This window comes from Lepidothrix coronata, unplaced genomic scaffold (assembly GCF_001604755.1).
Source record: "Lepidothrix coronata isolate B3197 unplaced genomic scaffold, Lepidothrix_coronata-1.0 Scaffold109, whole genome shotgun sequence".
NCBI classification, from domain to species: Eukaryota; Metazoa; Chordata; class Aves; order Passeriformes; family Pipridae; genus Lepidothrix; species Lepidothrix coronata.
Genome location: NW_016690289.1, coordinates 2,191,660 through 2,214,266, shown reverse-complemented (window position 1 = coordinate 2,214,266; position 22,607 = coordinate 2,191,660). Strand labels below are relative to the sequence as shown.

Genomic DNA, 22,607 nt, shown 5'->3' with positions numbered 1-22,607 from the left:
TCCACACAGCAGTCCAAACTCTGTCAGAAAACTCTTCTCCAAAGACGGCCCAGCTCCCAGCTCTTGTGGCCTCTTGTGCTGCTTCCCTCTCTACCTGCTGTGCTGCGAGTCTCCAAGGCAGGTTTCTTGGAAGCAATGATTATCAGCTGCCTAGGATGTTTGAAGCGGAGCAGACACAATAGTGCTCTCGGTCCTCCCTGTAACTTTCATTCATTATTATATCAAGCACTTCTCTGAGATTAGTCTGTAACGTACCACGTTTTCCCCACACTCTGACCTGCACAGGTGTTTTGCTGGAAGATAGCAACCAAACAATTCCGAGAATTTGTTAGTATCCTGAGTTTTCATAAGTTACATAGTGCCAATGCCTTTGTGTCTTTAAAAAGAAAAAAAAAAACGCAAAATAGTTTGACAGGACTTGTGATAGCACTAAAGATAAAACTGGATTGACAATATACAAAGAACTAAACTATTAGTAATGTTATCCCTATTAGAACCTCATATCTTCATTCCACATCTGTGTCAGACTTTCATTACAATAGGGATTTTGATTCAAAGGTTTCAAAAACCTTTAAAGTATATTACTAGAATTTGCAGTTTTGTAGAAATAATTCTTAGTTAATCATGACCTCTCATTCTTTAACCATAAAATGTAATATTGTAACACATTTACAAACTGAACACTCAAATTGGAGAAAGACGGGAAAAAAAGACAATTTTTAACTTTGTTAATTTTTTTTCTCTAAAAACGTGCAATTTGCTGAATAGGTAACAGGATAGAATGATATATAAGATTTATTTACAAGTACTAAGACTAAGATGACAAAAACATGTGGCTAAAAAATCCCAAAATTGTATACTATCACATTCTAGTGAGGTTAGACAGTTTTGACAGGCATCAAATACTAACTATATATCCAGAGATATTTGAATGCAAAGTTTTCTTTCGTGTTACAAATTCCAATTATGTGTCATTCATTCTCAATACACATAGGTGTTTGAAGATTTATGGAGCAAACTTGTATTTATTTAAATAAAATATACTAGAAAAAAAATTCTTTTAGGAATACCAGGCTAACTAAAACCCAAAAAAATCCCAAAAGGAAAAATCCCCACTTTCCCTCATTATCTAACTTCAGTTCTTCAATTATATTTATATAACACCTACTCATTATTTCTCTTATCTGTAATGTACTTTCTCATTCTACACAACATCCTTTCAGATTGGTCTTACAGTCATAGAAGGAACTACTGTCTGTGGGGGAAAGAAAAAGCATTCACTAGTTTCAGTGTAATTTGGGATACCTGTCCACATACTAAGATTATTACTGACTTAAAGCAATATCAGCTAAAGGTAGAAACTAAGAAAAACAATAGACCTGAAATTGTATTAAAAAAGTAAATGCTTCCAACTATACGTTTGACTTTTTGTAGCCAATAACCCTGCTTGGTCTTTCAGATTATCTCAAAAATATCTTAACTTATGTAAAAAGATTCTACTTATAGTGCAAAATCAATTTGATCTATCTACCCACAAAAACATTTTTTTACAAATATTAAACAAAGTGGCTCTTCCTTGCAATAAGGCCTGAAGATAGTTCTCAACTGGAGGCCCACTGATATAAAAAGGCACAATAGGATCTCACTGCAAAGTAAAAAAACCACTATGGGAAGCACTCAGTGTAGAGAATGATGAACGACAAAAAAAAGCAATTTCACGAGCTGTAAGAATAAAAATAATGTGAAATGCTTTAAGAATGTTTCTGGAGTTCTTAAAAGCCCATGTCAATCTTTCAAAAGACAGTATTTTAAAGTTGCACTGATAATCATAATACATGTATGAAAAATACCTCGTACTCATATTTCATGGATTCAAAACTGAGAAACAATATATACATTTGCGAACACCTATGCATATACTTTATTGATTACAAACTGATGAAAATGTGACCTGCTGTTGAAATTTGTGAAAACTGTTTTTATTTGCATGAAATGTAATAATCTCAGAGTTACCTCAGGGAATTCAGCGGACATGGAAGGATTATCAGGTTAGACTTTATTTATTTCATTCCCTCTTTTGGGAAAAAGGAACAGGATCACTTAAAAACTTCAAAGTTAAAAAGAATTTCCCATCTAGGAAAAATCAGTTCTTATGTGTCCAACTATTGTTCTGTGAACTGCTGTTTGTTGACATGGAGGCCTTCCCACAGAAGTTTTTAATGCAGTAAATGAAGTGATTCTCTTGTTTCCTGCTGATTTTGCAAATAGTTCTGGAAGGGTAAACACACCTCATTTCTGAATTATTAGACCAACACAACAAGTGCAAGGATTCTGGTATGTGACAGGATACAGCTGGTATGAGAATGTCAACCTGTAATAATGTCACAAGTATTGTATATGACCTTTATAGGTTTCTATATGCTCAATTTATGGATGTGTCAGGCTGACTAGACTTTCCCAAATTAAATGAAACCCATGGAATCAGGAAAGTAAGAAAATGAGCTTGTCATTGTGACCCAACAAAGATCATTGGGGTACAGCATGGAGCAGTGCTGCACAGAGACACAAGCCCATGCATCGAAAGCACTGGGGGGCTAGTTAGCACTGCCTCTGGGCAAACAGACTAGTGTGCCATTTCATAAGTTTGCTTACTCAGCACAAATACCTGGGAATATCTACAACTTCCTTCATATAGCAGCATGAATGCCCTGCAAAGATGTTTCCCCACAGACTCTTCTAAGTTATGACTCAGAAAAAGATGACTCAACCGTATGAAATCAAGATAATGCTTCCATCTAAAATAATCTGATTGGTTTTCTGAAGTTTGTAGACAAACCTACATTTTCTGGGGAGCACAGTCTTTGTTCTTAACGGGAAGGCACTTACTGGGATAAGACAATGATTCCCTTTAGATTATTTTTCCTTTCCATTCACCCAGAGAACCTGGAAACCAAAGAGACCAAATCAATACTCACTGACAGAGCAGTCACATGTTGACGCCGTCTGACTGTGCCAACTGCTCCCCTAGGGACTGGCTGCAGCTCTGCCATGCAGCACGTGCTGATGCTGCACCCCAGACAGTGGTCTTCTTATGGCATGAAAGTAATGGTGTGCTGCACTGGGAAGCAATGTAAGGAGAGACTGGGGGATTTAGGAATGCAAAGTTTACTGGTAACAGGGTGGGGCTCACTGGAAGGCAGAAGAAGCCAAATGGTACAGCTCCATCTGTATGGTCTCTTGATAATGGTATATAAAGCAAACTTCTCCCTGGGTCACACCCAGGTTTTCACTCGGAAAACAGTAGCTGGAGGGGTCCAAACAAATCTGGGAAGTGAGCCAACAATTAAGCAATACAGATGTCTAAAGGTTTCATGCATAAGCTTATTTCCTGGACCTTTCTTATTTAGCAGTGTAGAAGTACTCTGAGTGGGTAAAAGGATGAGAGGAACTGTACAGGAACTTCTGCATATAGAAATCAGAAATAGGAGCCTAAAAGAGCACCATGAGAGCATCTTAGGTAGTCCTGGCCTATTCTCACTGTCTGAGCTTTGGAGCAAGAAAGTTTGCTTGTGTTTTTTAATCCATATAACCCCTCAACCTCTGAAGCACACTAATATGACTTAATTTACATAGTTAGTGGATGTTACTGTTTCCAGAGTGAACCAAATGACATGGAATGAACTGTCTTACTTTATGGAGGTAACAGCAATTAACCTTAAGGATTACAAGGTCCAAAGCCTACTCTAAGCAAGAAAGAGATGTGATTTCCAAGACTGTCCCTGTGAGATGTGACCACTCACTTCTGAAGTGCAAAGCATTCAGAGACCCAGTCAAAATTAATGAAAAATATGAAGAGAAAAATAAAATTAGAAGTTTGTCAGATCTAGGCAGAGATTTTACATATACATATATCTATATACATATATATAAATTTATCTCCAAAATAAGACACACTCCCATAGATATTTGAATGCATAATATATTCAAAATCTTAGAAGTCTAGATACCAGTCTAATGTTGAATGACATCTATCTGGAACTTGTTCACTGACTTCAAGAGATCAATGAATCACACCATACTGTTGACCTCTAAAGACCTATTTCTTCCAAATATTTTTATTCAGCCAAATGCTTAATGGTCTTAAATTCTAGGAAGATGCATTTCAGTTTTTTTGAATAAACTTCAGCTTTCAGCTAGAAATGTTCTCCAGAAGGGAAGCTTAAAGTAATGGAAAGAAATTAAAATCCAAATGTGCCAGTCTGTTTTATTTTCTCTCACCTTATTGACATAATTAATGAAGTAGAGTTGCTATTTGCATTTTGCCATCACTGTATATTTATTAAGTATATTTAATTAGTGTAGCCCCTTGCAGCTGTTGGAAAAGAGTATAGATCTTGCATTAGGCTGATCAAGTAATCACTGCTCATGAATGTTTAAGGACAAATTAGAGCCCTTTTACTCCAGAGTAAAATTTTCCTACAGCATTATATATCTCAAAAGTAACACATAACTTTTGGTCAACATATCTATATCCTTCCTCAGTAGTTGAACTGTAAAATGTTAAGTCCTGTATAAAACTTGTGGAAGTTATTTTATTAATAGCTATTTTTCCTCTGTGTTTCATAATTATCTAGGATGCATGCTTAAAATGCTAACCTGTCACAGAATAGCTGGCTACCAGTCTGTTTTGACTATTTCCTCTGCAACATCTTAGCTCTCCACAATTTCTTTTACATTCTTTTCCTTTTGCTAAATTGAAAATTTTATGGGTATAGAAGAGCAAGGAGAGCAAAATACACTAAAACTCTGTATACAGACATTTTTTCCAATCTTCTCGTATATTGCCAATAGATTTTATAATACAATTCAGTACAATCATAAAAGTGGATCCACTCATTACATTTTTACTGATGTACTCTAATAAATTGTGAAACGCAATTATTTCTTTTCTGAAAAGTAGTTTTCAAATATGGTATTACAAAAGTCATTGTTTTATTTCTTGTTGTTTATTTCAAATAAATCTTCATTTTCAGGGGAATGGCACAATATTTTGTAATTTATTATATCATTTTGGTAATGCAAATTTGCCAGTGACAAACTTAGTTACAGAAGTCATTCTCTACTCTGACCTAATACTTAGTCTAGTCCTTGAGAATCCATCCTGGAGTTCAGTGCATTTTGTGTCACATATATTCACTGGGTAGACACCTTGCATAGCAATATATTGGGAGTGCAGAGTCCGAGGATGAAAAATACATAGGATTAGATTAATTCACTCAGAACCTCTAGAAGTTTGGGCTACAGGGATCTATTGCAACATCCAGAAGTTTGGACGGTTATTTAAAATTGAATCCAGAATTCCACAATCACAGGAATCTAGCATTCTTTAAGGAGATTTTGCCAAACAGCAGGTATGGAAAGAAAACCCAACTATAACAGCTTACCCATTTCTCTCCAAACATCATTTGGACTACCAATTTATTTTTTTTCTCTGCTCTAGTTTTGCAGGGAGCAAAACAGTCAGAGGGCTTTCCCTGCAGATCTGGTTCTCTTTTCCTTTTTTATTTTCCTTTTTTTTTTTATCATAACAAAAAGGAAACTAGACTTCAATTTCATAATCAACCTCTTTCCCCTTTACCTTAAGGCTTGGTATGTCTGCTACTGAAATTCCATTTCTACCTCCAATATTTCTATGACAGGATCATATAGAATCACAAAATGGGTCAGGTCAGAAGGGACCATGACGGGTCATCTGGTCCAACCTCCCGGCTCAAGCAGGGTCATCGCAGAGCACATGGCACAGGATTACATCCAGATAGCTTTTGAATATCTCTAGTGAGGGAGACTCCACAGGCTTTACAGGTAATCTGTTCCAGTGCATGGCCACTTGCACAGTAAAGGAAGTTCTTCTTCATATTCAGGTGTAAACTCCTGTCCTCCTCCTTTCTTTGATAAATGCTGCTTTTTATGTGTTCATGCCCCCTGCAATTTGAAATTTGAAATTTTCCATCTTTCCCTGTTTGAGATGTATTTCAGTCCTAAGTTCTTTCCTTCTCTCTGGGTCACTGTTTATTATAGTTTTGTGCATTAATGAGGCTCATGATCCTGTTGTGCCTCTCTACAGCTGGGAACAGATTATCTGCTTGCAGAAGTGCCTTCCTTCCTCATTCAGCCTCTCCAACTGGAACCTGACAGAAGCAGGCTTGATGAGATATAAAAGAACAGGCTCTGTCCTCAAGAGCCTCCTAATGTTTTTAATAAATGGAAGGTGGACCTTGCTGTTTTACCTAGAGTAGATAAAAAGTAAAAATATCCCAACCTCATGGATAATGATTCTTGTTTTTACCATTTCAAACAGGTAAGGTGTGGTGGGGGGAAACAGGTTTTCCCCTGAAGTTGTAAAATGGTAAAAACCCCAGGGGGTGGTGACCCTTGAATTTTTGAGCCAATGAGCGCTTCTGCAAAATATAAACATATCACAAGCAGAACGGAAGAGAAGGTAGCTGTAGTTGTTGTTGAAGAAGTAGCCATGTTGTAGAGCCACGAGCAAGGGGCTCAGAGCCCCTTGGGGCCTCTGGGCCCCTTCCCAGCCCCCGGCAGGGGGGTCTACAGCGACTTGGAACAGTGTTAAACTGGGCTAAGTACCTGTAGCTAGAAAGCTAAAGAAGTTTTCTCCACCATGACTGAGCAGAGACAGAGCAGCAGCAGGAGCAGTGTCCAAAGACTGTGGCTGAGAGCCAAGAGATAACGGAGAAGCAGCAGAAACAAACATGCAGCTGAGCAGGAAGACACAGAGTTGTCTGAGAGAGCCGAGAGAGCAAGCCAGCAGCAGAGAGAGAATTAGGCTCTACAGAGAGAGAGAGAAAGTTGGGGTAAGAACTGAAACAAAACCCCAAACCCCTCTGAGACCTCCGAGAGAGAGGAGGATGATGGACTCGAAAGAGTCGTGGAGTGCTACAGCACTGCAGAGAGGAGCTGAAGTGCTCAGGCGTCCTGGAAAGCTGGACCGGGACGATTAAAGGAATGTGGAGGGGGTGACCTTGGTCCCCCCCTCCTCCCCACCACTGCTGCCAAGCTAAGCTAGCAGCCTGAGATCAGAGCACAGAAGCTCTGATAGAACTCTTGAGGCAAAGGCCTTCAACTGAAAGCTGCCCAAGATGTTCTGACTCAGGGGTGAATCCCCTGAGGAAGGGACCTTCATGGGGGTCTTACACCCCATGATATGATGTGGTGAAGCGAGTTTTGTCCCTGCTACGCAGTCCACAGAAGAGAAAGACCCTCGCTTGGAGTCGAGTGGCCGAGAGGGCTTGGATACCCCCTCGTGTGTACTGGCAAAGATCCAGCTACAGCTGCTGCATGGAAGAGAGACAGAGAGACCTGCTGCCTTAGAGACATTGCTGCTCTGAAAGTGGAAAGGATCTTTCCTTCTTCCCTCCTGGACTTTTATTTGGAGGGGAGAAGAGATTTGATCCATTGTAAATACTTTTATGTCATGGTAGAGATAGCTAAGATTGTTTATAATGTATTGTAGTATTTATTTGTACAGTCATTGTAATATATATTCCCTTTCCCCCATTTTGAGTCCTGTGTAGTGTCTGGAAAAACCATCTCGCACTGGGTTGAGATGTGGGAGGGGGTTTGGACTAGGGAATTGGATTTTGAGGCTCTCAAACCATGACATAAGGAAATGCTACAAAAGTGTTTTGTAAAAGGAAGGCAGGGGAGACACCTCCATTTCACACCAACTTACTGCTCTCCTACTCTGTCATTGCCATTTAGGAGAAGATGCACTACTTAGAAAGAAAAAACACAGTTTAACTGTTCAAATTTTTCCTCTTGCAGCAGCTCCAGTTAAGAAGCCTATGGCATTTCCCTGCTATTTTAGGATACTGGCAAAAATGATGATACACACAAAAGAACAGAATCAACCTCATGGGTGGCACAACCAAAGAAAATTAATTATTTATCTTCATGCAAAATAAGCAACAACTGGTAGAATATGCTTTGCATATTTTCAGTCAGGACTCTTATCTGAAAGACTGCTTTGCACATTCAAGCACGGACTGGTTTTGAGTTACATGAAATATTACATAATAAAGAAAAGATTGCACTAGGTAATTATAAGGCTTTTCATTAAAAGCCAGAAAAACTAAAGGATAACCCTGAATTATTATAGCCATTTCCATTAATCCTTAAAAACAAAATTGAAAGGATTAATTTTTATTCTTAGATCATAAATTCTCTTCACACATCCTAAAAGTAGCAAAATTTATAATAAAAGTCTGCTGACAAACTATAATAGGATTGCATTCAGAGTTGTGTTATACCCCACTAACCAAACCACCTTTGTAATAATTTTACTCTTACTTTTGAGGACTAAAAGTATCTTTTCTGGATTAACAAGTATTTGTTAAGCAAAATGTTTTCAGAAAGTGATCTCAGAAGAACTGCTTTAATAAGAGTATCTAATAACCAAATGCATAGGACAGCAAGAGGAAAAATAGTAATTTTAGGTCTACCAACAGAGCAGAACAATCCAAACATTCCTCTCCTTTTCTCAGCTGGAAAGACTTCTAATTTGTATGGGATTTTATTTTATTTTATTTTATTTTATTTTATTCTTGTTTGGGGCTACATCTTATATAAGATTACATTTTAATCATCTGTGGTCTGCTCACTGACAAAGTCTCTTGACATTTAAAATACAGTTTATATTTATTTAGTTATGTTCCAATAGCATTTATCATTGTATGTTTCGGATAAAGAAAACAGCTACAACGTATTTCAAGACAGTTGGAGACCAAAGCGATTCTAAGCAAAGGCATTTGGCAAATTATGAAACAGAATGTCCTAGTGTTTTCCCATGTGATGAAACTGAAAGGGATTGAAAGGGATTTCCCTTTTTTTTTCTTTTTTTTAAATCTGTTTTGCCCTTTTATTGGCTAAGGGAAGCAAACAGACTTCATAGACTAAGGCAAACTTTCACACTGAGGCATCAGATCAAACATTTACTGATTTGAAGAGGCATACTGAAAGGAGAAACACCTTTACTAACTGTAAATGTTGGACTACAGAAAAGGTTTCTAAGTCTAAACAGAGAAGGCTTTTCCTTGCCAATCTGGACTCGCTGCAAGTGTGGACTACAAATATAACTATTACATTTACCTCTGTCCTCTAGAGCACACTATGATGAATTCTACTCCTACTGCACTTTGCAGATCAACTCTAAAGCAAAGTCTAATTAGAAGCATATTGTAACAGTCAACTCTGGATATTTAAACACTATGTTATACCGAAAGCTTAAAGAGACCGAAATAAACAGCATGCCAGCTTAATGAAAGATTTAATCTACTTTTTATCACTTAATAATGTCCAAAGCAGACTGCTAAGGAATACTATTCCTTTTATGAAATCCTACATTCTAGCAACATGCTGCCCTTTACTGACCCGAGCAGTTGGCTGAAGTTCAAGGTGTTACTGATTGCTTTGGTCAAGAGAAGAAATCAGTGGAAGAGATGTCTGCTTTAGGCATAATCCTCAATATGTGCTCTATTACCTCTAATTGTTTCTCTCAAGCATAGAAGCCCTTGAACAGGGAATCAGAGAGAAAGGAGAATAGGTAGCAGAACAGGACACCTTACAGAGTAAATTACTGGTGAGCAGTCTTTCTACAGTCTTCATTTGTTTGTGCATATATATATATATATATTCACATAACTTGAAGCATTACTTTTTTTCTCTGCATGGGGAATGAGAAGGACAAAACATAACATCATGGGAGGTAAAGGTGGGTTCACACTTGCAGGCTTCCTATCTGCAGCCAGATGGGCTGTTGGATGAGGAGAGAGCTGTTTTGCAGCAGTTAACTTTTCTGGGTGATCATGTTCTCTTTGAGTAGAGTAATAGAATTAGAGACAGGGTTGGGAAGAGGAAAAAGCAGGGCCTGTCTCTTCACTGTCAGCTGCTAAATTCTTTGTGAGTAACCCAACCCCTAGAACTGTTGAACTAAGGTGAATGCTCAGGTCATGCCACTGCAGTAGCCTGATGCTTCAATGACAACTCCTCATGGAGACAGAACTTCTGCATGGTTATGACTAGTCAAAACTCTGCTCATTGCATTTGGGCTAGCTGTATTTAATGTTGTCTATAGGAGCACTATAGGAAGACAGAAATAGCATCGATAAACAGAACATTAATTTCTTCTTCCAGAAGTGGAGGGAAGTTCTGAGGTAAAAAAAATTGTAAGTGGTGATCATATTCAGAGGTAATTAAGAGATGAATAGATTACTACTGTAAAAGTTAAAAGAAGGTAAGTTCAATAACTACCACCAGATACTTCTTTCTTCCATCAGTGAAGAAGACATAACTATGTGCACTTTAAAGTTCTACAAAATAGGAAAAACTTTAAGGAAGTGTGCAGATATCTGTAACATTTGGCAAACTGTTTTTTCTGCCATCGAAAATTTTTAAAACAGACAAAATTCTTTTGAGTCAAATCTTGAAAGGTGTTATCTAATAGGTGAGCAAACAGTATATCCAGAGACCCTCTAAGATGGCTCCACAACAACCAGCTCCAGTCAGAAATAGGATTTCTTTGTTGGTAGTGTTGCTGTACTGTCCATCTTCCTTTTTGGATCAGTGCTTGCTCAAAATCTTTGTGCTTCACACCAACTTTCCTTTTTCCCTTCAGTTACAGTCTCACACCATATTCTTGTGGCTTAATTTTAGACATATTCTGAATAATTAATATCTTTAACCAAGCTATCAAACCCTTCATCACCTCAGATAATTGAGAGTTGAGTGCCTCAAGAAAATGATAATACAGAAATGAAAGTTCACTGATTCTCCATAATCTGCTAAGGTTGAGCAACTGATCAGAATGATGAACATATGAATGTGACATATGTTGAAAATAACTGCTAACTTACCTATTCAGCTATTATGGACTGTTTTCAGACCTATCAAGCCCCTAGTAGAAGGCAGTACATGATAATAAATGCATGACTCTGGCTGAATCAGAATGAATGGGGAACTCAGGCCACCAGAGTAAATGTATTTTATTTGTGATATCTGATTCCAGAAGGTGAAATCACATCACGGCAACACCCCAGCCACCTGACACATCAGTTCCATTTTCCCCTCCCACACTGTGTGTCATGGTTCTTGTGATTACTGACCTTCTGACAATTAAGATTTAGGATCAAGGTTTCTCCTGTGATGAAGATTCAGAGCTTTTCATGTCAAGATCCTTTACCACAAGTTACAGTGAACACCACCAGTAGACTACTTAAGCATATAGGCTTATGCTTGGCCTTACTGATGGAATTGAAGATCCCTGAATTCACTGTGGTAGCCATTAAAATCAACAGTGCCTATATTGCATAGCAATAGCACACAGAGCAAGATAATCAGCTGCATTTTAGAGTACTGCCATCACCCCCAGAGATGACTTGAATTGATCCAACGTGATTGGCAGAGCAGAAAATCTAAGTGAGAAAAAACATGGTACTTCTGAGGAAAACATGGATGTAAAAGAAAAGCTTGTTTTAAATTGGAAGCCTTCACAAACATGTGCATGCACATGCACACCTAAAGGAAGTGAGCTACTGCCACTGAACAGATACTGACTAGGGAGCTTCCATTCCAGTTGATACCTTACTTTTCTTGCAGGATTATCTGTGTTACTTTCTCACTGAAAGCAGCAAACTCTTCACTTTCGATCCAATCCCTGAAAAACTAATATAGTTTCTTGGCACTGAATCACATAGGAGCAGGCAAATTGACATAAAAGCAAATGAATCCCCAACTCCTAGCTACCCCAGAAGACATTCCCCCTATAGGTAAATGGGTTGCTTCCAGTCTTTTATTGGATTTACTTGAACTGGCTCCAGTCACAAAACTCATCTTTTTCTTCCTCCCCTAAGATAAAAGACACAGTTTCCTGGTAACTTAATTATAAACAGTTTTGAGGCAGAAGAATGAGCTGTAATGGAGAATGTATAAGTGCAGCTGAAGCTTTTAATAGAAAAAATGTGAACACAGTGAATCTGATTAATTAGAGAAGTCTGGAGGGGATTTTATTGTGACTTCTGGCACAAAATAAATCCAGTTTAACTGAAAATTCATGCGAAGAACTTTTCCCATTCGACAAAAGCACACAGGTGTGGCACAGCAACTAGTTCTAACACCAAGGCTGTGTGGATAAAGGGTGTCTGAACAGGAATATATATACAATGAGTTCATTTTTCCTCTCACTTCTTTTGCACTGCTATAATTCTGTTATGTCCCACACAGTCTAGGGTTTTTTTTGTTGTTAATTAACATTCAAAAATCATCTGACCTTCAGAGAAGGTTGCAAATTTCTCCAAGCTATCTCTGATGGCTTCTTTGTTCGCATAAAATATAGCAATCATATAAGCAGAATTCAGCATTCATATTATATTAGAACTGAAATATTCAAAATAAAGTCTGTCACTTTCAGCTGACCAAATGTTCTGAAGCTAGAAGGATTTATATTTGTATTAAATTTCAAACATGAGAATAATCCCAACATATCATGAAATGCACTGCAGGAATAGTGACTTGTGTCACATAGCATGCATTATGAAAATATGTATTTTTCTACTGGAACAAGCATGGGCAAATTATAACATACATAATTTCACATTTTATGTAAATAATAATTTTAATTTTAAAAGGATCTGCTTCTTTTTTTTTGTAATATACAAAATGGCAACTGGGTCTGTCATATCACAGGAATACCTATCTGCTTACAGCTTCTCCCAGCTGGAAATTCTCATCAAGTGATTAACATCCACGACAGAGCATTGATTGCTGAACACAATTTTATGATGTGTTTTGCAGACAATTCCCTATATTTTGGCTATAGAAAGTGTCAAAAACGTCAGTCTGCCACCTAAGCAGCTTGGAAGCCAAATTTTTCTGCCTGTCAAAGCTGAGACCTGCAGGGAAAGCCAAGAGAATTCAGTCCATTCTAAATTGTTTATTTTATGCCTTAAGTTCTTGAAGGACTCAACAAAAGAACACTCAAGGCAAGCTACCGCTCAAAGCTGACTCAGCTTTGCCATGCAAGCGCACCGCAAGTGCAGCTCATCCCTATGCCTTCAAACACGACACATATTTAAGTGAATTTCCACAAATTTCACCTATATTAACTAAATTCCATAATACTTATACTTGTAAAATAATGATTATGCAAATAATTTTAAAATGAGATAAACAATACTTTAAAAACATTTCAATTATCAGAATGCAATCTCAAGACCATGAATATGAAGAACATGGGTTAAAAAAACCTGAGTCTCACATTCTATCAGCACTCACCATTCAGCCACTTGGAGTTGTACTGGGCAGTCCGGAGAGGAGGAAGAGCCCCCAGACTTCGATAAATAGCAGGATCCCTTCCTGGAAAATCCATGGCTGTAGCAGCATATAATTCCCCACTGGAAGTGAGAAGAGCAGTGGAGTTGTGCTGGGGACTGTAAGGACAACGAGCCATGCCACTGATTTGGTCATGTATCTCTGTCAAGTTACTTAACTGTAAAAGAATTAGAAAAAGGGATTAAAATTACCTAAAAATTATAATTTCAGCCAAGCTATATCAATCTGAGCAAAATCCTACCATAAATACCAGTTATCTGCTTTGGTACTGTACAATAGTGATGAGCTAACCTTTACATCAATCTGAAATTTTCTCATATAGGAAGTTTTATTGCCATGTTGTCCAGTTTGCTTTTGCTACTTTGGTATGTAAAACATGCATGACAATCATTAGTCACCATGGCTAAAATGTTTTCTATTAGAAGCAACTCAAAAATTAGTTATCTGTACAAAGATTGTTACTATGTAAAAGAAAAACAGACCTGATTGCCAGAATCAACTAAGGTATTCACTGTAGCAAACAACTAGACAATTAAAAAAAAATAAATCTATTATTTGTTTTGTTGGTGTATTTCAGGAAATAATCTCACATGAAAAATGAGATTAACAAAAGGAGCTTTCCAATATAGCAGAACCATCTCTGATTTCATAGCCCAAATACTTTCAGCCATAAAACACAGTATGATGTTAATGTGCTATTTGAAAGAAAAGGTAAAATGGTTTTAAATATAATAAATGTGCCTAGGAGTTTTTAGTGATACAGTTATTCTTTGTATTTAAATGTTTCTCCCATCCTGACATATATAGGCAGCTAGTCCAAACAGTGACATTTTGATATGATGACTTTTATTGATCCTACAATTAGGGGTGTTTTGAAAACAGAATGACAGACCTTCTTAACCAAGATTTCTGATTTTCATCAGAAAGAAGTTACATGTACTCTCATTTCTCCATAACTACACATACAAAGGATGCAGCTATGCAACTACATTTTATAACTAACCCAGTTGATGCTAACCAAACTTGACATAGTGGCAGAAGTCTTAGAAATACCTAAAGTTCAGGAAAATTTCCCTGTAGGAGTTGAGCTGCTCATAGCTCTGCTCCTCTCATAGCTGAGGAAAAGACTGCAAAAAGAGATCATTGGTTAGCTCTCCTATTTGGCCTGCCACTAGCTAAATCAGCCTTTTACAAATCAGCTCACCCATCAACATGCAAATAGCCAGTTCTCAACCACAGCATGCTCTGCCTTTTAATCTGCTGGCCTAGAACAGGATTCCAGCCTGTGAGGCAAAACTCATACCGTTCGATTGGTGCAGATTGGAGTGAAGGCATTGGTTCCACAGGTGAAGAGATGCTTGCCTCCCACAAGAAGCACTCGAATATAGTTCTGGCATTCCTCCTGTGATGCAAAAAAAGTATATTCAGTGATACTTCAAACTGTTGAGGAGACTAATTACACTTTGCTTTCCACGGTTATGTGTCCACACAGAAAATCTTTTAGGGAACAAGGTTTAAGCATACCCAATGTGTTAGCAATTACGATATGCATAGATTTCTTAATTGAAACACATGCATCCATCAACCTTCCCAAAATGTTCTTAACAGGATAACAATAAACCTCTTCAGTATTGGAGATTTCTTCTCAGGGTACATCTCAAAGGTTTAGCTAAATTCTGAATAGATAGATGCTGCCTTAAATGCACTTCTCTCTCAAGAGATCAGATGCTGATTTCAAAGACAGATTGGCTAAGGAAAGAAGTTGTGAGGAAAACAGGAGAAAGAACAGTCTGTCAGTAACAAGACCATATCGAAACCAGTACAAATAAAATTCTTGAGATATTCAGATGTGGATTTGTTACCACTGATTTTATAATTTACATAATCTGTTTTATTAGAAGCATCTACTTTCCTCTTAATTCAAAGTTTCTCAAAAATTTCATTACCGCGATACAAAGATGCTCACCCTGAGGAATAACTTTACATCCTTTTTACCCCATTAGAATGTGTGAAGGCTTTGTGATACTCATGTCTCTCATTTCAGAAGCTGGAAACGAACATCAAATTCTACTGTTTATTCAGACAGAAAGCCTTCTCCTGCAATATTAAAAATCTCCCAGAACTGTAGGTAGGAAAGATTCAAACACCGCTCTTGCAAAAATCAGTGTCCCTATCTGATAAAATGATCAATAATATGTTTGGAGAAAATAAAGTTTTGTTTGGAGAAAATAGTTTCCTAGAAACTAGCATTTGAATACTCTCTAGCATTCATCACAAGATAGTCTCATATAAAGCATGAAAAAACCTTGTGAAATTACAGCTATGCAATTCCAGCAGATATTAAGTGAAATCATGTAAGTAAATCCATACAATAGTAATGGTGCAGAAGTCCCATTATCTGGCCTACAGTTATATTAAATGTATTGCTTGTTTATCTTGAAAATAGACTCTCATCCTAGAAGAAAACAAATATAATCCTGAATAAATTGAACAGGCACAAAATAGACTGCAAAAGAAGATGAAGAAAATACTTTAAAGATCTCTGAGAAAACTCTCAAGATTTATCTTCTATAACTTTCCTCGTAAAAAAAAAGTTAAAAATAAACTAAAAAAATCATGTAAAATCTCAGAAAAAAACCCTACCTCTTTGAAAAAATCGTTCTCAAACCCACATTTAAACTAGTCTCTCATGAAAATGATGAAAATGTTGCTTTTAAATGCTTGTCTTTGAGCCTTTAAAGGTAAGGGCCAAACGTCTTAGAAATAAAATTTGATTCCTATTCTGTAAAAAATACAAAGTTTTTATACTGAACTTTAAAAAACTGTCATTTTAATATTCCTTAAACCACAAAGAAGCAAACATGCAACCATAAAACAGAGTTGGGCAGTGCAACAAGCCTTTTATAAAGAAATAATTTCAAATCTTGGCAGTACAGGCAGTTTCCGTGTTTTAGGCTGCTTTAACACCATCAACAAAAGAAAGAAAAGAAAACCAAAAAGCCCAACAATTGAAAGCAATTCCTTTTTTTTTTTTTTTATTTTTTAATTTTTTTTTGTGGGAAGGGTGCTCAGGGAGGTTGATAGAATGTACGACAGTAATTTATTCTTTGGTCTGTTTCCATTCTGCCCTTTGCTGCAAGCCATGGAATGTAAGTGTAGGAAAAATAAGTGGGTTCTGACATTACGACGTACCCAACCTCTCCTCTTCATATTCCAGAGCTCCCTGAAACAGTGTCTATTCCAAATTACTTGCATGCTGATCACCCACTCTTTTTGTTCAAAAATAATGTTAATTTTTTAAACTCTGGCATTCTTGGGAATCACAGGATTCTTCTCTTTAATGTTCCCAAGTCCTGTGCCAACTTGACAATAATCCATACTGCAACAGAGCAAATAAAACATCTCATTTCAAATTTTTGTCGGGCAGACAAAGAATAGCTTTTTTAAGTGTCTGTTTTCTTCATATGAAAAAAAAGTTCACATTAATAGAAAACAAATTTTAAAAAAATTGTTATTAATAAAACAATCACCACCCGAAAACATACTGAAAAATGACTTCATTGTTCAGTCATTTGAATTGTTCAGAGATACTTTTCTAGCTCTGGAGTCAAGCTTGGTGGTACTGGTACACTTTTGACACATTTAAAATGGAGATGTGTATTGTAAAAGTGGCAGTGGTGAATGTAAAGGATTTCAAAAGCAAAATATTTTTTAGTTCAGAGGGCAGTATTAGGTTTAATAGCCATCTTTTATGTAGTCTTATTCTCCAGTTCATCTTGACCTCTATGGCATATACTTTCCTGTTTTCCTATAAAAATATGTCTGAAATAAAGAAATTAATTTAGGAATTACTTTGTACTTCTACATCAGCATATCTGAAACAAAATAAAACTGTTAGAAACAATTCAGCAGCCAAGCAGGCTAGGCTGTTACTTAAGTTTAAGACTACCTTGAGAGTTCAAGGAGACTCTGGCTGCAGTATGGTTATCCACTTGCAGCAATGTCAACATTTTAAACACACCTGTGGCCTAATTTTTATATACTTTTATTGACAGATCAGATATAACACATATAACCATTAGAATCTTAAATAAGCAAGGGATGGGACTTAATTTCAATTATCATTATTATTTTTAATATCTTTGGTTTATTGCATTTTTAACGTGTGCATTTATATTTTTCCTTTCTAACATTTCCTACCACAAGTGTCAGTATGAATGGGCAAATTTATTCTCTTAACCATGTGTGATGTTTTAGACTTCTAAATGCTAATGCATGCTGGTCACAAGGACATAATTTTGTCTGACTCACTCTTGAAGCCACTTGTTATTTTAAGCAACAGCTTAAATTGGTGGATAAATGTCTGAAGTCTGAGTAACAAACATCGGCCTTCAAAAGTCAAGTGCGCATTACACTGTCAAATGTGACAGATGTCCCTATACATTTTCCCCTTCAGCTCTTTTCTTGTTGGCTCCTAAAGCATAAACTTCAGAACAACAAGCACTGATAACAGCTACAGGCAAAAATTCCATACAGCTTCTTTCTCAAGAACAAAAAAAAGAGTTATGTTTCACTGACCATTACCTCAAAACTACTAGAGTTGCTTTAGGGTTCAAAGCTAGCTCCTGATTTTAGGGCAGTGACTCCATCAGTAAGCTGACTTTTAGTTTTGCCACCTGAACTCATTGCTCCCATGCTGCTCTGTGGTCAGCAGAGCTTCAAGAGAAACCAGGATCTGAATGAATAATCTACCCATGGCCATCCTTGCAATTCTCATCTCTCCTTCACCACAGTCTGAGCTGGCCTTAACTTATTTTGTCTCCAGTCTTTCCTGTCCCTTTCCTGTAGTCACATGTGTCTGCCCTGAAATTTGAATTAGCCCTGAGAAATGTTCTAGAAATGCAACCCCCAGCAACTCTCCAGTTTGGGCTCGATCTATTTATACTACAACAGTCAAACAAGCAGTTTTTCTAATAACAGTAACTGTGTCTGCCAGGAGATTCCCTCTGAAGAGGGACAATTCCCTGTAGCACTGCAGTGAATTCCTCCTGGTCTGATAATTCCCAGTTTTTCCAAGGGAAGGCTTTTGTGGTTTGACTAGGAGGAGAAGCATGCCACATAGCAGCTGCTTTCCTCATCTGCATGCATAAGTCCTCCTTCTACAGAGAGTATAGTGACCTTGCTTTAGTCTTGGAAATAAGGCAATAAAAGACAAACATCATTAGGCTATCTTTTCTCTGGTCATAAATGTATCCTTTGATTTTTAACCTCAAGCACATCAGTGAAAAAAAAGAGGCATGAAAAGTTCAAAAAGACAGTTGTCATTCCAGCTGGGTAGGTTGCCTCAGTCAATATCTCTGCATTCTCCAGCAACTCCCATGTGAAGCTTTCAGGCCATAAAGTCTTCACGCAAAAAGAAAAAAAAAAACAAAACAAAAAACAAACCCTGTGGTAACAATACCTATTTACTTCCAGGATTACTTTTGAATGTAAAGAAGAATCAGGGTTGTACTCCTCTTCCAGATTGCGAATGAGGAACATGTCTATGGGTACCACGGAAATCTTTATCAAAAAAATAACAATACTAAGAAACAATCCCAGAGGTCATTATTAGAATAGCATTTTATTATTTTACAGTGACAGCCTAACTTCTAATCATCAGGTTCTACAAAAGGTTGTGATGAACATGAATGAAACTCTGCATGAATAAAAAACTACACTAAGGTCCATTCTTAAATGTGTTTAACCAGTGTTGAGTATTTCTCCTAGCAAAATTATTTAACAGCAGCATACGCTTTGCACTGTTGAAGCAAATGTGGTAACGTTGTCAACGTATTATTCAAAAGTACACTACTATAGCCTCGAATCTACAATTACTTTCATCCATCACTGCACTGTGACTTTCAGACAAGTTGAATGTTTTTCTCACAGCTTTAACTTGGAAAATCACTGTAAAACAAAGTCGTAAATGTTTAGTTACACATTGCATTCATACCAGAATAGGTTCTACTGTATAAGGCCCTTGATCAGTGCAATCTGTCATATTTTATTGTCACTTGAGCACATTCCCTTACTTCCAAGTATTGTCATCTGAAAGCTAAGGATAAAGGCTTGAGGGACATATTACATGTAGAAGCGTAAATTTTCTAGTGAGAAATAACAACTTAAAAAATTAAACATTTGCTTAAAATATGAGGTCCCAAAAGTTCTTTCTTTTCTATACCTCATGATATAACAAGGCCCTGCTTCTGAAGTGAGGCCATTCTTCCTCTTTAATCTCAAATTTAGTGTGTACAACAGTGTACAACTGTACACTGCATTTTTTTTTTTCCAGAACTCAGTAAAAAAGAGCTGGAAATAAACTGTTTAATGTGAGAAGTTATAAAGTCAGGGATTAAATAACTATGCAGAAGAAACTCATCCTCTACTAGATGGCAGTGCTTTAGGAATATGTTTTTGGAGCTTGGAGTTTTTTGAGTTTTGCACAACAATGATGTATGCTGACATGTTCTGCTGAATAAAAGCAGGCATGCTCTTTTGCAGTCATCATTCTTGATGTGTTTTCCCTGTATGTTTTAACTGAATTAACTGCAATCATTAAACACTATAATAATTACAAACATAGACTGCATGCAATTCTAACTGCTTTTATAATTCATTTGACAATTAGCTTCAGGTTGGGGCAGCCACAAAGGAACACAGCACTGATGGATGTTCCATCTTAGCATTACATTTACCTGTGCTGAATAAAATTTCGAAATTGCAGTAAGCCAGATAAAGAATTGGCTCTAAATACTAAAAATATATCAAGTCCTATGTCTAGAGAGGTTAGTGAATTTAACATGATTTTCTGTATAGCACCAGTAAAAAGGAAATATAAAAGTTCAAAAAATTGCATCTAATACACAAGAATATAAATTAAGGATTTTACAAAGTAATCATGCAGTTATGCATCATTTACAGCACTGAAAATGAAGTGAGAATGCAGTCCGCTACACATGACGTGTCATTGTTTAGCCTGTGGAGTCAAAACAGTAAATTGTTGGTGGCTAAAGCTAGTGATCATTTCAGAAAAGAATCACATGACTGTATCTCTAACCTCACAATCCCTATATTCTTTTTTAATCCTTTGGTTATACGTCAGTGTCAAACTCCTTTTCTTCAACTCTCTTCAGAAAAAGGACAGTAAAGATGCAGAGGGTAGTGATTTATACGCTGAATTACACCTGCTATAACATATAAATTTTATTAAAGCAGAACAGCTATCTGGTGCTTACCTTTGATTTGCCTTTACTGTAACAGGCTCTTTTAGTAGCTTCATCACATTGCCACTCCACTGCCTGCAACCAACAGGAATTAGTTAGAAATGCTGGGAACACAGAAATATAAACCTCAGCGCTATCTAAGCCCATGCTTGTGATATGCACTTCAAGCATACCGATAATTAGCTGTGGGTGATTTACTCCTCGGAAATGTAGTTTTGCTGCTGAAGGTTTTCCAGTGTTTTAACCCAAAAGGAAGCTGGCCAACCTCATGATTCACTGTACTGATCACTACAGCAGAAATAACCAGTTACACTTTATGCTATTTAGCCGCTTTTTTGTGAGTTTTATTGAGGTAAGCAGAAAGGAACACACAGAAAGGCTGAACTTCTCCCCCCACCAGAGGTGGGTTGCATCACCACAGCATTTGAGGTCAGCTCTGATGAGAAACCTTGCGCTGTGGGAAAGTGTGCCCTACTGCAGTTTTTGAAGTATTTATCTCAAGCATCAAATGGAGATTTTAGTCTCTAAAGGTATGACTGCAGCACTAACCAGAAGCACTAAAACTTCCATTCGGAGAAAGAAGCAATGGGCAGAGGCATACAAGACAACAGTGGAACAGAGCACTGCAAAGCAGAAGCAATTTATCCTCATTTTTTGAGCTGTCTCAGTGCTTCAACAGCTTTATGTCAGGACTGTAATGCCTAGTCTGCATCACTACAGTTTCACTGCATGAGTTAATTCCAATTATTTCTGTATTTAACATTCAAGACCTATGATTTATGAACTTTATTGTTCAGTGGAGCAGGTTGTATGCTTGGTGTTTATGTACCAATATACATACGTATTTGAATGCCTGTATATGCTGTGTAGTCAAAGCACATTTTAAATCAGTCTGCATTCTTTCACCTCAACAGTGCACATCCGTATGTTCTTTAGATAAAAATGCCACAAAGCACTTCATATTTTATCAAGAAGAATTGAGATTTCTGAAGCAACTACTGCTGCTTAATTATTGAAATCACAGCCTTTTCAATTTATATACGAGGAAATAACGAAAGACCACTTATTCAGATTTAATATAGGAAATGCTGTCGTAGTTTGAGACCCCCAAAATCCAATTCCTGAGTTCAAGACCCCCTCTCACATCTCACCCCAGTGTGAGAGGGGTTTTTCCAGACACAACATAAGACTCAATATGGGGGGAAGGGAATTATATTACAATCGCTACACAAATAAATATTATAAATACATTATATACATAATCTTAACTATCTCTCCTATGATAAATCAGTATTTACATTGGATCAAATCTCTTCTCCCTCCAATAAAAGTCCAGAAGGGAAGAAGGGAAAGATCCTTTCCACTTTGAGGGCAGCAGCCTCTCTTCTTCCATGCAGCAACTGTAGCTGGATCTCTTTCCATTACACACAAGGGGGGTCTCCTCTCGCCCCTCTCGGCCCTTCGACTCCAAGTGAAGGTCTCTCTCTTCCATGGACTGCGTTAACCAGGACAAAGGTTCGTCTCACCACGTCATATCACGAAGTGCAAGGGTCTTCCTGATGGTCTCTTTCCTCAGGGAGTTTACCCCTGAGTCAGAATGTCTCGGGCAGCTTTCAGTTGAAAGTCTTAGCCTCACGAGTTCTACCAGAGCTCCTGTGCTGTCTCAGGCTGCCAGCCTGGCAGCAGCAGTGGGGAGGGGGAAAGATCACCCCCTCCGCATTCCGTCTGGCCGTCCCAGTCCAGCTTCCAGGACGTCTTGAGCTTCTCAGCTCCTCTCTCCAGTACTGCTGCATTCCAAGACTCCCCTCAAGTGGGAGTCCACAACCCCTCCTCTCTAGGAGGTGTCTCAAAAGGGTTTTGGGGTGTTTGGTTCAGCTCTTCCCCCCAAACTCTGTCTGTAAGAGCTTAGTTCTCTCTCTCTCTCTCTCTCTCTCTCTCTCC

The 22,607-nt window shown here is 37.5% G+C and overlaps 1 protein-coding gene across 3 annotated transcripts in view; it reads right to left on the bottom strand.

Annotated features, from left to right (window-relative positions):
- SEMA5A (semaphorin 5A) overlaps positions 1 to 22,607 on the bottom strand; it is a 274,990-nt gene that overhangs the window by 135,983 nt on the left and 116,400 nt on the right. For all 3 annotated transcript variants that reach the window (XM_017824133.1, XM_017824131.1, XM_017824132.1), the window contains 3 exons: positions 20,679 to 20,741; positions 14,705 to 14,803; positions 13,345 to 13,558 (listed from right to left, as the gene is read on the bottom strand). In XM_017824133.1, the coding sequence (XP_017679622.1) occupies positions 13,345 to 13,558; positions 14,705 to 14,803; positions 20,679 to 20,741 (376 nt within the window). The remainder of the gene's footprint in view (positions 1 to 13,344; positions 13,559 to 14,704; positions 14,804 to 20,678; positions 20,742 to 22,607) is intronic.